The following is a 17,377-nucleotide window of genomic DNA, read 5'->3' as shown; positions in this document are numbered from 1 at the left end:
TCCTGTCGTAAATGGCTCTTGACCCCCCGCCCACTTACCGAACTCCTTCCTCTCTTTCTGCATACCCCCCTCCCCCCACCCGATTTTCTGCAAGTTTTCCGCAAACGCAGTTTTACGTTGCGGAAATTTTGCGGAACTTCCCATAATTCACGGCTCGTGTGTAGAATTCAAAAGAGTATTGTTGTTAAGACTGCGGAATCCGCAAAAACAAGCTAAAATCGCATTCGAGCATGTTGACAACATGCAAATGAATATTCTGTTGGGAGTTAGCCACGTGGTGCAGGGAGATTGCAGATTTCAGCAAAATGGCAGACCAGCAGCAGAGGAGACAGAGGCTGCCTAAATTCAGCTCACTTGAGTTGGAAGTGCTGATTACAGAGGTGACCACCAATAGGGACCAACTTTTCAGTCGTGCCCACAGATTGTCACAGGGAGATCGTGACAAGATATGGCAGGATATCACTGCCAAGGTCAATGCAGTTTCACGGGTCAAAAGGTCTGTAAAGGCCATCAAGACACGTTGGGATGACCTCATGCGGCGCACCAAAGAGGTCGCCCATTTGGCCAGAGGAGAACGCCAAATTCAAGAAGGACCCTGTGGAGCAGAAGACTTAACCCCGGAGGAATGGAGAGTCCATCAAGTCATGCACCCTCAGTCCATAATTTGCATGGGTGGACCATATCCTGCGAACTTTCCATATTGGAGGGCGAGTAAGTGTTTCCCTTCAATTAATCTGTACTAATGCTAAATGTAATTAATTTTTATTTTCTGTTAGTTTCTACTGCTGCTTTTCCTACGTTACAACAGTTACTACACTTCATAAGGTAACTCATTGGCTGTAAAGCATTTTGGGATGCACCGTGGTCATGAAAGGCTATAAAGAGAACTTGGCACAGTACTGTCAAACCACAGTGAATGGATCCATTGTGTTTTTCTTCTCCTTTTAGTTTGTTGGGAATTGTGTGCTTATCAAGGTCATTGTTCACAGTGGTCCAGTGGCAAGGAGGTCCAAGACGACTGGAGACCAGGCATTACTGTATGGGCCTAGTTGCCTATGGCGGGATGTGAGCCGTAAGCTCAGCACTGAGTAGCGCTCTTCGGTAAGGTGGTGAGAAACATAAGAACATAAGAAATAGGAGCAGGAGAAGGCCATACAGCCCCTCGAGCCTGCTCCGCCATTTAATACAATCATGGCTGATCTGATCATGGACTCGGGTCCACTTCCCTGCCCGCTCTCCATAACCCCTTATTGTTTAAGAAACTGTCTATTTCTGTCTTAAATTTATTCAATGTCCCAGCTTCCACAGCTCTCTGAGGCAGTGAATTCCACAGATTACAATCTTCTGAGAAGAAATTTCTCCTCATCTCAGTTTTAAATGGGTGGCCCCTTAATCTAAGATTATGCCCCCTAGTTCTAGTCTCCCCTATCAGTGGAAACATCCTCTCTGCATCCACTTTGTCAAGCTCCCTCATAATCTTATATGTTTCGATAAGATAACCTCTCATTCTTCTGAATTCCAATGAGTAGAGGTCCAACCTACTCAACCTTTCCTCATAAGTCAACCCCTTCATCTCTGGAATCAACCTTGTGAACCTTCTCTGAACTGCCTCCAAAGCAAGTATATCCTTTCGTAAATATGGAAACCAAAACTACACGCAATATTCCAGGTGTGGCCTCACCAATGCCCTGTACAACTGTAGCAAGACTTCCCTGCTTTAATACTCTATCCCCTTTGCAATAAAGGCCAAGATTCTATTGGCCTTCCTGATCACTTGCTGTACCTGCATACTAACCTTTTGTGTTTCATGCACAAGTACCCCCAGGTCCGGCTGTACTGCAGCACTTTGCAATCTTTCTCCATTTAAATAATCACTTGCGCTTTGATTTTTTTTCTGCCAAAGTGCATGACCTCACACTTTCCAACATTATACTCCATCTGCCAAATTTTTGCCCACTCACTTAGCCTGTCTATGTCCTTTTGCAGATCTTGTGTGTCCTCACACATTGCTTTTCCTCCCATCTTTGTATCATCTGCAAACTTGGTTACATTCAGTCCCATCCTCCAAGTCGTTAATATAGATTATAAATAGTTGGGATCCCTGTGGCACCCCACTGGTTACTGATTGCTAACCCGAGAATGAACCATTTATCCTGACTCTGTTTTCTGTTCGTTAGCCAATCCTCTATCCATGCTAATATATTACCCCCAACCCCGTGTTCTTTTATCTTGTGCAGTAACCTTTTATGTGGTACCTTGTCAAATGCCTTCTGGAAGTCCAAATACACTACATCCACTTGTTCCCCTTTATCCACCCTGTTCGTTACTTCCTCAAAGAATTCTGGCAAATTTGTCAAATGTAACTTCCTCTTCATAAATCCATGCTGACTCTGCCTGACCAAATTTTGCTTTTCCAAATGTTCTGCTACTGCTTCTTTTATAATGGACTCCAACATCTTCCCAACCACAGATGTTAGGCTAACTGGTCTATAGTTTCCTGTTTTTTGTCTGCTTTTTTTAAATAGGGGCATTACGTTTGCAGTTTTCCAATCTGCTGGGACCTCCCCAGAATCCAGGGAATTTTGGTAAATTACAACCGAGGCCTGGCTGAGGGTAGACATTGGGATGGTCAGAGGTCCACTTCGTGGAAGGAGAAGTCAGAGTGGTCACAACCATTGTGCACATCACGTGCTCGACAGAGACTCCGCCGTTGAGTGGGGCCAGCGGCCGGAGGGATGGAGGCCCGGACGTCGCCGGAGGGATGGAGGTCCGAAGAGGGGAAGGCTCGTACGTGACAACTTCACGGCGTGACGACTGCAAGAGAAATGCAGGGAACAGCACCAACCCTTGTGCATGACCTTCTTTGACCTCACAAAGGCCTTTGGCACTGTTAACAACCGAAGGCTGCGCTGGCGCACTGGAGGTAGTGTTGGACCTCGTCGTTGATATCTGCCCTTGCTGTAGTAGGATCCCGAGGTATGGAAGGTGGTGCACATTGTCCACGGCCGCGCTGTGGATTTTGATGACCGGGGGCCGGTGCTGTGCGGCGGGGTCAGGTTAGTGGAGGATCTTTGTCTTACGGATGTTTAGTGTAAGGCCCATGCTTTCGTACGCCTCGGTGAAGATGTTGACGATGGCTTGGAGTTCAGTCTCTGTGCGCAGACACAAGCATCGTTCGCTGATAGAGGATAGGACGGTCTTGGATCTAGCCTGGCACTGTTAACTACGAGGCACTATGGAGCGCCCTCCTCCATTTCAGCTGTCCCCAAAAGCTTGTCGCCACCCTCCGCCTGCTCCACGACAACATGCAGACCATGATCATGACCAACGGATCCATCACAGACCCAATCCACATCCGGACCGGGGTCAAGCAGGGCTGCGTCATCACCCCAACCCTCTTCTCAATCTTGCTCGCTGCAATGCTCCATCTCGCGCTCAACAAGCTCCCCACTGGAGTAGAACTAAACTATAGCACCAGTAGGAACCTGTTCAACCTTCGTCGCTTCCAGGCTAGATCCAAGACCGTCCTATCCTCTGTCAGCGAACGATGCTTGTGTCTGCGCACATTCAGAGACTGAACTCCAAGCCATCGTCAACATCTTCACCGAGGCGTACGAAAGCATGGGCCTTACACTAAACATCTATAAGACAAAGATCCTCCACTAACCTGACCCCACCACACAGCACCGGCCCCCGGTCATCAAAATCCACAGCGCGGCCTTGGACAACGTGTACCACCTTCCATACCTCGGGATCCTACTACAGCAAGGGCAGATATCAACGACGAGGTCCAACACTACCTCCAGTGCGCCAGCGCAGCCTTCGGTTGCCTGAGGAAGAGAGTGTTCGAAGACCAGGACCTCAAATCTGGCACCATGCTTATGGTGATACCCCACCCTCCTATATGGCTCAGAGATGTGGACCACATACAGTAGACACCTCAAATCGCCGGAGAAATACCACCAACACTGTCTCCACAAGATCCTGCAAATCCCCTGGGAGGATAGAAGCACTGACATCAATGTTCTCGATCAGGCCAACATCCCCAGCATCGAAGCACTGACCACACTCAACCAACTCCATTGGGTGGGCCACATTGTTCACATGCCCGACACAAGACTCCCAAAGCAAGTGCTCTACTCATAACTCCTACAAGGCAATCGAGCCCCAGGTGGGCAGAGGAAACATTTCAAGGACACCCTCAAAGCCTCCTTGATAAAGTGCAACATCCCTCTGACACCTGGGAATCCCTGGCCAAAGACCGCCCTAAGTGGAGGAAGAGCATCCAGGAGGGTGCTAAGCACCTCAAGTTTTGTCGCTGAGAACATGCAGAAAACAAGCGTAGGCAGCAGAAGGAGCGTGCGGCAAACCAGACTCCCCACCCACCCTTTCCTTCGACGACTGTCTGTCCCACCTGTGACAGAGACTGTAATTCCCATATTGGACTGTAGTCACCTGAGAACTCACTTTTCGAGTGGAAGCAAGTCTTCCTCGATTTCGAGGGACTGCCTATGATGATGATGTTCACAGTGCAAGTGAATGGAACACTTTCCCCCCCCATTTTGAGCACCTGATCAGATTTCACACTATTAGGTGCAGGGTAAAACTCACTCTCCTCTGCCAAAGGAGCATGCCTTACTATATGGGTGTGAATATTTCTATTTCCCATGCCAACCATTCTAATGACCCGTGAATGAATTTACCAAGTCGTGTTGAATTGTAGGCAGTTTGAGCCTGTAACCAAAGCAACTAGAAGGGTAATTATATAAATTGATGGTCCAGTATTTCACCACCTGGATGACATTTTATGAATTTGGACAGGCACCTGAATTCCCAGTCATGTTTTCCCAATGGGTGCAACGCTACACTGGGATAATGAATTTTCATAATTACCCCTTGGGTTGTGACTTCCCAACTCACCTCTCATATGATCCTTACAATTAACAGGAAGGAGAGACTTTCAGCCCATCGATCTGGGCTGGATTCATACCCAGACCGGGGAAATGAAAAGACAATATACTAACCCATTGTGCCAATCATTACCCAGCATATTGTTTTGTTATAAGGAAAACTGTATCTGAATCTAAATGAGATGACTGATAAAGGTATAAATTGACGGAGTTCAAATTGGGCCCAATAGGACCAGTTCAGACAAGGGGCATGCTTTGGAGCTTATTCATAATGGCAGTTGGTTTCAAAAGAATTGCCAGCCACATCTTGCCTCTGCATAAAAAGATTCCGTATTCAAGCACCACAGCAGGACTTAATCACATAATCGAGGCTGGAATTCCAGTACAGTACCGAGGCACTGCTGTGTTGCTGGAGGTGCTGGCCTTTGGATCAGATGTTAAACCAACATCCTGATGGTTCAGATGGATGTTCAAGATCCCATGGCACATTTTTCATTCAATTAATATCACTATCATCCATCTCATTGGGATATTGCTGACGCAGAGTAGCTGCAACTTTTACCTCGATAACAACTATCGCTGCATTCTTTAAAAAGTAGTTAATTTATGCAAATAATTTAGATCTGATAGAGGTGCCAGATAAATGGAAATATTCCTTTTCACTTCTCTGCTAAAGTAAAATATGCATTGAGATTGTATGGATGGGATAATAATTTTAAAAGAGAGCAGAGAAAGTACATCCCCTCCCCAATCTTGCATTCATATAATGCCTTATCTCGTCCTTGGATCATCCCAAAATGTTTAATCAATAAGTTACCTTCTTGAAGTTTTGTGGGAAAAATGTTGTCCAGATCATGGTATAAACTCCCTACTCTCCTTCTGAGTAGTGTCATGGGATATTTTCTGTTCGCCCAAGCAGGCCTCGGTATAATGTCTCATCCAAAAGATGCCCCCTCTGCTAATGTAGAACTTTCTCACTGCTTCGCTGAAATGTAATTCTAGATTAGGTCTGACTGAGGCAAGTGTGCTGGAAGCTGAGCCAAGCTAATGCTCTTTATGTTTTTAAAGGTGAATGATCAGCCATGATATTGAATGGTGGTGCAGGCTCGAAGGGCCGAATGGCTTACTCCTGCACCTATTTTCTTCTATATTTCTATGTTTCTAAAAGCTTTAATTGATTCAGATTACCTTGAATAACAATATATTGTTCTGCTAGAATGTATTTGGTTACATAAAGCAATCCTTGCAGAGAATATGGTCTATAAAACGTTGGAAAAAGCCCGCCAAGAGATATTTTTGTTTTTAATTTACCCTTTCCTCTGGAGACCCTTCATTTTGTGTTTCCACATACAGCTGTTTTGTATGGAAAGCACTTCAAGCCTCCAGTAATATCCCAGTTTAAAGAATGTTATTTGGTACATTTCACTACTGCTTTATAACAATCCTCTTTAAGGAATTAGAAATAAATTGTACTTATAGATGCCATGACAAAAATGGAGGGGTGTATGTTGGAAGGTGAAAATGTTTTTTTAAGGGCACAAAGGAATTGATATCAGTTCAGTTACATATTTCATAAACCCTGGAGCCAAAAACTCATTGCCATCTAAATGACAAGATAATGCTTGAAAAATGAATACAGTTTCAACAAATAGTTGTAATTATAAACTGCTTTATTTATAATCTTTAAAGGGACAATGTTGCTGAGATAAAAACAGAAAATGCTGGAAATACTCAGCAGATCAGGCAGCATCTGTGGAGCAAGAAACTGAGTTAACGATTTAGATCAATAACCTTTCGTCAGAAGTGGAAAAAGTTAGAGATGTAACAGGTTTTAAGCAAGTGCAGAAGCTGGGAAAGGGAGAGGAGAAGAAAGAACAAAAGCAAAGGTCAGTAATAGGGTGGAAGGCAGGAAGGATTAAATGACAAAAGGGATGATGATGGTATGGGATAAGAAAAGAAACAAAAGATGGGTCTAGAAGTGATGTAAATGGGAATAACAGAATCATGAACAGCTGCCTTCCGAAAAAATGGGGGCAGACATTATGATCTGAAGTTGTTGAACTCAATATTGAGGTGCTGTTCCTCAAGCTTACGCTGAGCTTCATTGGAACACGAGGAGGCCACTGTAGATCCCTTGCAGTCAGATTCAGGTGAATTTATAATGGGGAACAAAGAAATGGCAGACCAATTGAACGAATACTTTGGTTTTGTCTTCACGAAGGAAGACACAAATAACCTTCTGGAAGTACTAGATGACTGAGGGTCTAGTGAGAAGGAGGAATTGAAGGATATCCTTATCAGGTGGGAAATTGTGTTAGGGAAATTGATGGGATTGAAGGCCGATAAATCCCCGGGGCCTGATAGTCTGCATCCCAGAGCACTTAAGGAAGTGGCCCTAGAAATAGTGGATGCATTGGTGATCATTTTCCAACAGTCTATCAACTGTGGGTCAGTTCCTATGGACTGTAGGGTAGCTAATGTAACACCACTTTTTAAAAAAGGAGGGAGAGAGAAAACGGGTAATTATAGACCAGTTAGCCTGACATCAGTAGTGGGGAAAATGTTGGAATCAATTATTAAGGATGAAATAGCAGCGCATTTGGAAAGCAGTGACAGGATCAGTCCAAATCAGCATGGATTTATGAAGGGGAAATCATGCTTGACAAATCTTCTGGAATTTTTTCAGGATGTAACTAGTGGAGTGGACAAGGGAGAACCAGTGGATGTGGTGTATTTGGACTTTCAAAAAGCTTTTGACAAGGTCCCACACAAGAGATTGGTGTGCAAAATCAATGCACATGGTATTGGGGGTAATATACTGACGTGGATAGAGAACTGGTTGGCAGACAGGAAGCAGAGAGTCGGGATAAACGGGTCCTTTTCAGAATGGCAGTCAGTGACTAGTGGAGTGCCGCAGGGCTCAGTGCTGGGACCCCAGCTCTTTACAATATACATCAATGATTTAGATGAAGGAATTGAGTGTAATGTCTCCAAGTTTGCAGATGACACTAAACTGGGTGGCGGTGTGAGCTGTGAGGGGGATGCTAAGAGGCTGCAGGGTGACTTGGACAGGTTAGGTGAGTGGGCAAATGCATGGCAGATGCAGTATAATGTGGATAAATGTGAGGTTATCCAGTTTGGGGACAAAAACACAAAGACAGAATATTATCTGAATGGCGGCAGATTAGGAAAAAGGGAGGTGCAACGAGACCTGGGTGTCATGGTTCATCAGTCATTGAAAGTTGGCATACAGGTACAGCAGGCGGTGAAGAAGGCAAATGGTATGTTGGTCGTCTTAGCTAGGGGATTTGAGTATAGGAGCAGGGAGTTCTTACTGCAGTTGTACAGGGCCTTGGTGAGGCCTCACTTGGAATATTGTGTTCAGTTTTGGTCTCTTAATCTGAGGATTCTTGCTATTGAGGGAGTGCAGTGAAGGTTCACCAGACTGATTCCTGGGATTGCAGGACTGAAATATGAGGAGAGACTGGATCAACTGGGCCTTTATACATTGGAGTTTGGAAGGATGAGAAGGGATCTCATAGAAACATATAAGATTCTGACGGGACGGGACAGGTTAGATGCGGGTAGAATGTTCCCGATGTTGGGGAAGTCCAGAACCAGGGGACACAGTCTTAGGATAAGGGGTAGGCCATTTAGGACTGAGATGAAGAGAAACTTCTTCACTCAGAGAGTTGTTAACCTGTGGAATTCCCTACTGCAGAGAGTTGTTGATGCCAGTTCATTGGATATATTCAAGAGGGAGTTAGATATGGCCCTTACGGCTAAGGGGATCAAGGAGTATGGAGAGAAAGCAGGAAAAGGGTACTGAAGGAATGATCAGCCATGATCTTATTGAATAGTGGTGCAGGCTCGAAGGGCCGAATGGCCTACTCCTGCACCTATTTTCTGTGTTTCTATGTTTCTAGGTCAGAGTGGGAGTGGAGCAGAGAATTAATGTGACAGGCGACCAGAAGCTTGGGGTCATGCTTGTGGATTGAATGGAGGTGTTCTGCTATAAGATGTTGTTCTTTCGTGACACCTTAGTGTTTATAAATAGAGATTGCAATGATTCAACATGAATGTTTCAGCATCTGAGGCCAGAAAAGTATAGATTTTTAATTAATGTGCTGGTCAAATGTTTTCACAAAATAAATACTCAAAATTTCTCTAATGGTTTACACAATAACTATAATAAGTATTTTGTAGCATGCTGTTCATGAATTGAGCCTGTCCAAAAAAACTCTTGTAAAGCAAAATATTTAAAACTTTGTTTCAATCCTAAATGATGACGAAGCTTGAATGTTTCCAACTGATTTTAAGCAACTTAATGATCTAAGACAATGTGATTGATTAAATTAAGATTTGAGTGTTGTTTAGGTTTAGTGATTTAATAAAATAAACCTCAAACTGTACTTGTTCTAGTAAAGGAGGAAGGAGGATCCTCTGCAGACGAAGCTGGACCATCGGGAACACAAGTCATTTGCCATGAGGACAGAGCAAGAAGTTGGACACCACCCTCAGAATCTCCATCCTCCCCACATGTGCCACCCTCATTACCAGAGGCATACCTTTCCCACAGGGACCCATGCCCACCACCCAAGTCCAGCTCGATGAACAATTTTGATAGACAGCTGCTCACATCTCAAAACCAGCAGACTGCACTCCTGAGAGATTTTTGGGAAGGATTCCAGCCCCTCATGCGGGACCTCATACAGGCAACCCGGGAGTTAGCTCATGAAACTCACTTAGTTGCTGAGCATACCCATCAGGTGGCCCAGCAGACGAAGGGAGTGGCTGAGAACACCAGAGAACTGGTGCTGCAAAACCAGCGGTTAGTCCTTCACACCCAGGAAATGGCTCAAAACATTTCAGAGATGCACCTGTCCATGCAGCAGCATTTCTCCCAAACTTCCCTAGAGCCACGAAGGCTCATCGGTTCTGTGCTTGAACAACCAGGCCACACAGCAAATTTGCAGAGCCACTCTCTCACACATCTTCCTCAGCCGGAGAGTCCACAACCGTCTGCAGTGGAGCAACCTGAGACATTTGGTTTAGCACAGACAAGGAGGAACTCTAGGACCTCTGAAAAGAAAAGACGATTAGTGTGAGGACTTTCCTGCTGTGGGGATGTTTGAAATAGACTGAGATATCTCAAATGAAGATGGTTAATTCTTTAATGTACATTTGTAAGTATTTTGTGTTATATTTTTGAATCCAGATATGTTCAACTTTTTTCTATTATTTTCCTAAAAAAAAGTATATACAAAAATATAAGTCCATTTGTTAATCTTGTTTAAACCTTATTTAAAAATCTGGAGCTTTCTGATACAGAGCATTATTATGCTGAGCCATGGAGTGAGAGGACAAAGGATTCATGTGCATGTGCATTGCCAAAGCCTGGAATCTGAGTAGTATTAATTTTATCTTCAGCCACTCTAGGTGACACAGGTCAGATTGTTTGCTGATAGACATAGCACTAGATGCTTTTCATGGAGAGTCAATTACCAAATATGAACATGAGGATTAATTATATAATAACTTAGTAAACAGCAGTCAGAAGGAGAAGATCCTGACTGACCAACCTCTTTGATTTCTTTAAGGAAGTAACAGCCCAAATGGACTATGATGTGTTAAACCTAGACTTTCAGAAGGCATCTAACAAATTCCCACTCAAAAGGCTATTGGCTAAACTCAAAGCTTTGGGAATGCAGGGTAAATTTTGGGTATGGATAAGAAATTGGCTAAAGAATGGGAAACAGTGGGTACTTAGGACATGAGTAGACTATTCAGCCTGATTTGCCATTCAATGAGATCATGGCTGATCTGCAATCTAACTCCATATACCTGCCTTTGGCCCATATCCCTTAATACCTTTGGTTAACAGAAAGCTATCAATCTCTGATTTAAAATTAATAATTAATCTAGCATCAATTGCCATTTGTGGAAGAAAGTTCCAAACTTCTACCACCCCTTGTCTCCTAATTTTACTCCTGAATGGTCTGGCTCTAATTTTTAGACTATGCCCCCTATAGCCCTAGAATCCCCAACCAGCAAAAATGGTTTCTATCTACCCTATCTCTTTCCCTTAATAACTTGAAAACTTCGATCAGATCACCCTTTAACCCTCTCAATTCTTGGAAATATAGCACTAATTTGTGTAATTTCTCCTTGTAACTTAACCCTTGAAGTCCGGCTATCATTCTTGTAAACATACGCTGAATTCCCTCCAAGACCAATATATCCTTCTTAGTTTGGGGTGAGGCAAGTATTCGGCCTTGGGACCACCGCTGTTTCTAATTTACATCAATGACTTGAACTCGAAAACTAAATGCAAATTGGTCAAATACTCAGATGATGCTAAACTAAAATGGTCAGTTGAATAAGAGGAGGCAGCTCAGAAATGACAGAACGAGTTGGACAAAACATGTAAGTGGGCTTGACAATGGCGGAGACAATGGAAAGTTTTCATGTACAAAGGAAAAATGTGCAACACAAACTTCATGAATGGAATTGAAATAGCTAAGGATGTCGTTGAAAGGGACCTAGGAATCAGTTGTCTCGCCAATCAACATCCCCAACCAATTCAGAGCAGCAATCAACAAAACCAATGGAATATTGTACTACATGGCTATATTTCAAAGATGCATCTGTCCTTGCAGCAGCGTCACTCAAAATATCCCTGGAGCTATTAAGGTTCATAAGATCTGAAAGTCAGACGAAGTCATGATCAAACTGTACAGTGCTCTGGTCATCCCTCAGTTTGAGTACTATGTCCAGTTCTGGTCACTGAGACATAAGGGAGACACTTAATTGCTGGAGGCAGTGCAGAGAACAGCCACAAAGCTGATCTGTAGTGTGAGAGGTTTGAGTTATGAGGAAAGAGTGCAGGGACTTGGGGATTTTAGCCTTCAAAAGAGGCAATTGAGAGATGATCTCATAGAGATATATGATAGTAAGTGGTATGGAAAAGGTAAATTTGGAAAATTAATTTGAATTCAATTTAACAAGGGCACTGACTCCTGTATGATATTAACCTCCATGAATAATAAAGCATGGCATAGCGCACATTTTATTTTATTACAACAAAGTCCAAAAAGAACACAGCCTAGTCTTTTCTAACATCATGCTTTCCTGTGGCTGGCCAAATGTGCCTTTTTAATCACTGTTCTAGTGCTTCTCCTAGGTGCAGCCTGAGGGCGAGTACCATAAGCGCTGCTCATTTTCTACTAAAGGGCCATGAGGCTGCGTTGGGCTTCATTTCATGGTAGCTTGCTCCTGGGAGGGAGATATTCCTGGCTGCTTCTCTGAAGCTTGTTGCCAAGCAGTTTGGTATCACCTATATTCCATTGGCATAGTGTTCTGAGAGAGAGAGCTGGAGGTCTGCATGTGCTGCTGTCCTGAGAGATGGCATCATCAGGTAAGACGACTCCAGCTGCCACCAGTCTGCTGGGCCATGGAACTGTAACCCTTCTGATGAGCAGATCTTGAAAGCGCTGCAAGATAACAGCATGCATCACGGCCATCATGGTCTGGAAACTGGTACCCAGAACGCTGTCTATTTCACCCTTCTTGTCACCAGAGCTGCAGCCTGTGCTTCTATTCCATTGATTCCTGCAACAAAGGAAAAGCTTCTCTGAAATTGCTGCCAGTGAAAGCTGTAGAGTCCAGGTCATGAGTTTTGGGTCACATGAGTCTGAAGCCATGGGCACCCTTCTTAATCTCCACTGGGAAGATGGCACATTCTCACTCACTCCCCACTCTTCCAACTGCCCCATGCTGTGTGAATTACCCGACGCCGCATCCTCACCAACATTATCTAATTCCGCCAGGTGAAAGTATCTGAACTGAAGAAGCAAGTGATCCAGGGGTTGAACTTGAGGGGTTTGGGGCAGGGGAACTTGTGACAGGAGGTCTGTGCAGGAACGCATGGCTGGGCTCCAGTCCAAATTGATGATCTCCCTCACCCTCGTCACCATCATCCTCCTGGTTTTCCTCAACATCATACTTTACAAGAAGATAATTGTGTTTATGTTCTTCCTCATCATCATCTTACGAACAGAAGAAATAGGAGCAGAAGTAGGCCATTTGGCCCATCGAACCTCCTCCGCTATTTAATAAAATCATGGTTGATCTGATCATGGACTCAGTTCCACTACCCTTCCCGCTCCCCAAAACCCTTTATTCCCTTATTGCTCAAAAATCTGTCTATCTCCGACTTAAATATATTCAGTGACCAAGCCTCCACAGCTCTCTGGGGCAGAGAATTCCACAGATTTACAACCCTCAGAGAAGACATTCCTCCTCATCTCAGTTTTAAATGGGTGGCCCCTTATTCTGAAACTATGTTCCTTAGTTTTAGTTTCCCCTGAGTGGAAATATCCTCTCTGCATCCACCTTGTCGAGCCACCTCATTATCTTATATGTTTCGATAAGATCATTTCTCATTCTTCTGAACTCCAATGTGTATAGGCCCAACCTATCTTCATGTCAACCCCCTCCTCTCCAGAATCAACCTAGTGAACCTTCTCTGAACAGCTTCCAATAGAAGTATATCCTTCCTTAAATAAGGAGACCAAAACTGAACGCAGTACTCTAGGTGTGGCTTCACCAATACCCTGCTACAGTTATAGCAGGACTTCTCTGCTTTTATACTCTATCCCGCTTGCAATAAAGGCTAACATTCCATTTGCCTTCCTGATTATTTGCTGTACCTGCATACTAACTTTTTGTGTTTCATGCACAAGAACCTCCAGGTCCCTCTGTACTGCAGCAGTACGCAATTTTTCTCCATTTAAATTATAATTTGGTTTTCTATTTTTTTTCTGCCAAAATGGATAACCTCTCATTAGTTGAGGACCCAGCACCGATCCCTGCGGCACCCCACTAGACACTGTTTGCCAACCAGAAAATGACTCATTTTTCCTGACTATCTGTTTTCTGTTAGTTAACCAATCCTCTATCCATGCTCATATATTATCCCCAACTCCATGAACTTTTATCTTGTGCAGTAACCTTTTATGTGGCACCTTATCGAACCCTGCTCATTACATCCTCAAAGAACTCCAGCAAATTTGTCAAACATGATTTCCCTTTCATGCTGACTCTGCTTGATTGAATTATGCTTTTCCAAATATCCTGGTACTGCTTCCTTAATAATGGACTCCAACATTTTCCCAATGACAGATGTTAGGCTAACTGGTCCATAGTTTCCTGTTTTTTGTCTGCCTCCTTTTTTAAATAGGGGCAATACATTTGCTGTTTTCCAATCTGCTGGGACCGTAACCTCTTCCCCCCCACCTCCCCCACATAATGTGTTTTTATTCCCTGCCACCAGATAGCTGTCGCTTCCTGCCCATTTCAAACAGGCAGTTGACTAGTGGCAAGCAGATAAGTCCCAGAAATTAAAATTGCCCAAGCCTCATTCTACTGAGGTCGGGATTTGCTGCTCACTTCAACTCTCAATTTTCGCTGTTAATATAGGGGCTTATGTAAACTGGGTAAGGGTTAGCAGTTGACTAAATGCTAAGTGGTATTAGAGAGCTGAAGTAAGAGATGTGATGGTATTGCCCTGTTCAAATGGAGAAAGGGGTTTTAAGGTTGTGCATGTAGTGATCACTGTTCAGGAACATAGTTAGTTATGTTGTGAGATCCCAAGTTAGTGCCACTTAACCAGATTGCATTGTGAAACATTAGTTGTACGGCTGTTAATTTTAGAGGGTGAAGAGTATGTTGGTGGCCAAGGTAGAAAGGTGTGCTGTCTTGGCTTCCCTGATCAGGTCATTGAATGTTTTCCAGTACTGGATTGCAGTCTTGGGTGTGAAAGAATTGGCACTCAGTGCCAGTACCATTCTCTTCACTTGGCATGAGTAACCTTTCATGGAAATGCAGCACTCTGTCCTGATTTCTGTTTCATTGAGGTCGAACCTGTGGCATCTTCTTTTCTGCCTCTGTTTCTTGACCTTATCCCCTCTATGGCTGCCTTTGCCAGATTCTCCTGAGATAGACATTCTTATAAAATGGCACAAAAACAGTCATGTAACATACTATCAAGCTGACTGAGCCAAACAATGTTGCTTACATACCTACTGCCTGCCCAGCATGCTGCTGCAATCTTCAACAAGGACTGTTTTTTTTTTAAGGGCTGCACTCTAATTCCCATGCTCCCTAGGAGATTAATCCTGTTTTACACAGGTCCTAAGCCAATCACGACTCCCCTATGCACCTGAGTTGCCCCACAAAATTCTGCTGTAAATACCTCTCCAGACCATCAGTGGGTACAGCTCATTTTCCATTAAGTAAAAGTGGTGCAACTCATCATGTAGCATTTCGAAGCCAATATTCTTTTTATTGGAGCTCTATCATCCCTTTTCCCATATACACACAAGATGAACTGGAACTATGGACCAGTTACATTAACTCATATTTATACACTGGAGCAGGTTAACCTCTTATTATTCTTAGGATGATGGTCTAGGAATCATGGGCATGAATTTCTTCTGGCATTAAAAGGCCATAATCTGGAAAGGTGGAGCATGAATTGGGGGCAGCATTGGTTATGTGAGTCCTTGCCCCTTTTTCCACCCATCAGAACTTCCAGCCAATGTTGAGGGCAGGTGCATAATAGCCTCCCCATAAAGGGGTGGGCATATTATGATGTCATGCATATGAGGAAATTATGTCTTGTATCTGTGCTGTCCAGCAAAGCAATCGATTGCAATATGGAAATCGATCTATTAAAAAAACATGGTATTAGTAAACATTTTTGAGGACCTCTGGATGGTTATGGGGCCCATACGCTCTGGCAAGATGCCACAGCAAAGTTCCAACCCAAAATGGGTACATCAGCAGTGCTGTAAATGGATGAACATTGAATGAAAATATATAAATGTAGGAGATTCCATGAACTGGGATGGGATCAGGGGCACAACTGGTAGGGTTCAGAAGTTCTGCTTAGCTGTACTTATGATTGGATGGGTACAAATTAAGGGTCATGTTTCCTATTGTTGGTGTTTATCCTTATCCTTAGATATTATCCTTCGCTCATTGGTAGCATTCAAGCCCCACTCCAGAGACTTGTACACATAGTTTAGGCCAACACTTCAGTGCCAGTGTCATTGTCAGTGGTGTCTTCTTTTGGATGAGATGTTAAACCAAGGCTTTCTCAGGTAGATGTAAAAGATCCCATGGCACTATTCAAAGAAGGGTACAGGTGTTCTCCTTGTGTTCTGGCCAATATTTATCCTTCAACCAGAACTAACAAAAAGCAAACGATCTGGTTATTTATCTCATTGCTGATAATGGGACCTTGCTCTGTACAAATTGGCTACCGCATTTCAAATTATTGTGCGACAATGACAGACAGAAATATATAGCTGGCTCATCAAGTCTGTTGCATTCAGCCATATTACAACTAGAGCAAAAGGTGGGGATTCTGCCCTATGTCACCTCTGCATATCACCCCACTGAGTGGACTATCTCTAGTTACCCTTGAGAATGTAGTTGTAGATTGCCTTCTTGAGCTGCTGCAATGTTTGTGGGAACTTGCTGTGTGCAAATCACATACCACATTTCATATACTCCCACAATGTTCCAGGTAAGAAGTTCCAGGTTTTTGACCCAGTAATGATAAAGGAATCACAATATTTATCAAAGTCAGGATAGTGTGTGACTTGAAGGTGTTCTTGTGCACCTGCTGCCCTGGATTTTCTAGATGGTAGAGGTTACAGGTTTGGGAGGTGTGGCCTGAAGAAGCCTTGGTGAGATGCTGCAGAGCATCCTGTGGATAGTGCACACTTCAGTCACAGTATGTCAGCGGTGAATGCACTGTAGGCTGGTGAATGAGCTAGCCCTCAAGCAGACTACTTTCTTCTGGATGGCTTTGAGCTTCTTGAGTGTTGTTTCAGCTGCACACATCTAAGCAAGAGTATTCCATCACACTCCTGACTTGTGCCTTGTCGATGATGGAGAGGCTTTGGAGAGTCAGGTGAGCCACTCGTCGCAGAATGCATAGTATGAAGAGGGAATAAAACTTGCCAAATAGCTGAGTACAGGTTGGTTTGACCTGAAAGGTAATGCTAGTATTCCTGTTCATCCATTCACTACCAACATTGCAGGATTACTCAGTTTTATTTTCCTCTATCCTCCACTACTATCATTGGTCTGAGTTATACATATTTGTTGCATGCACTGAGTTATAAAACAGAAAATATACATCTAAAAAAACTTCAAGGCTGCAAATTTTAATTTGCACCAAAGAATATTTCATAATGGAGTATTAAAATTAATGTGTTCATTTTCCTACATTACATGACTTCAAAAATTACTTTTAAACTCAATTTATTACATTTGTTGTCAGGCTATGGGCAACATTGCCCATTCCTAGTTGCCTCGACAGATGGTAGGCCGCCTTCTAGTGGCAATTGTTTTTACAACTTAATGTCCTTTGAAGTGGACCAGCATGACACTAA

General features: G+C 43.6%; 1 protein-coding gene across 1 annotated transcript; it reads left to right on the top strand.

Annotated features, from left to right (window-relative positions):
• Positions 1–148: 148 nt before the first annotated feature.
• Positions 149–10,122, top strand: LOC139233604 (myb-related transcription factor, partner of profilin-like). The gene is made up of 2 exons (XM_070864040.1): positions 149–711; positions 9,333–10,122. Exons 1-2 carry the CDS (start codon positions 306–308, stop codon positions 10,016–10,018), a joined length of 1,092 nt encoding a protein of 363 aa, XP_070720141.1. The 5' UTR covers positions 149–305; the 3' UTR covers positions 10,019–10,122.
• The last annotated feature ends 7,255 nt before the right edge of the window (positions 10,123–17,377 follow it).

The sequence above is a fragment of the Pristiophorus japonicus genome, chromosome 1, assembly GCF_044704955.1.
Source record: "Pristiophorus japonicus isolate sPriJap1 chromosome 1, sPriJap1.hap1, whole genome shotgun sequence".
Classification (NCBI taxonomy): domain Eukaryota; kingdom Metazoa; phylum Chordata; class Chondrichthyes; family Pristiophoridae; genus Pristiophorus; species Pristiophorus japonicus.
Note: the sequence above shows the minus strand (reverse complement) of the source record. Positions and strands in the feature narration are given on the sequence as shown.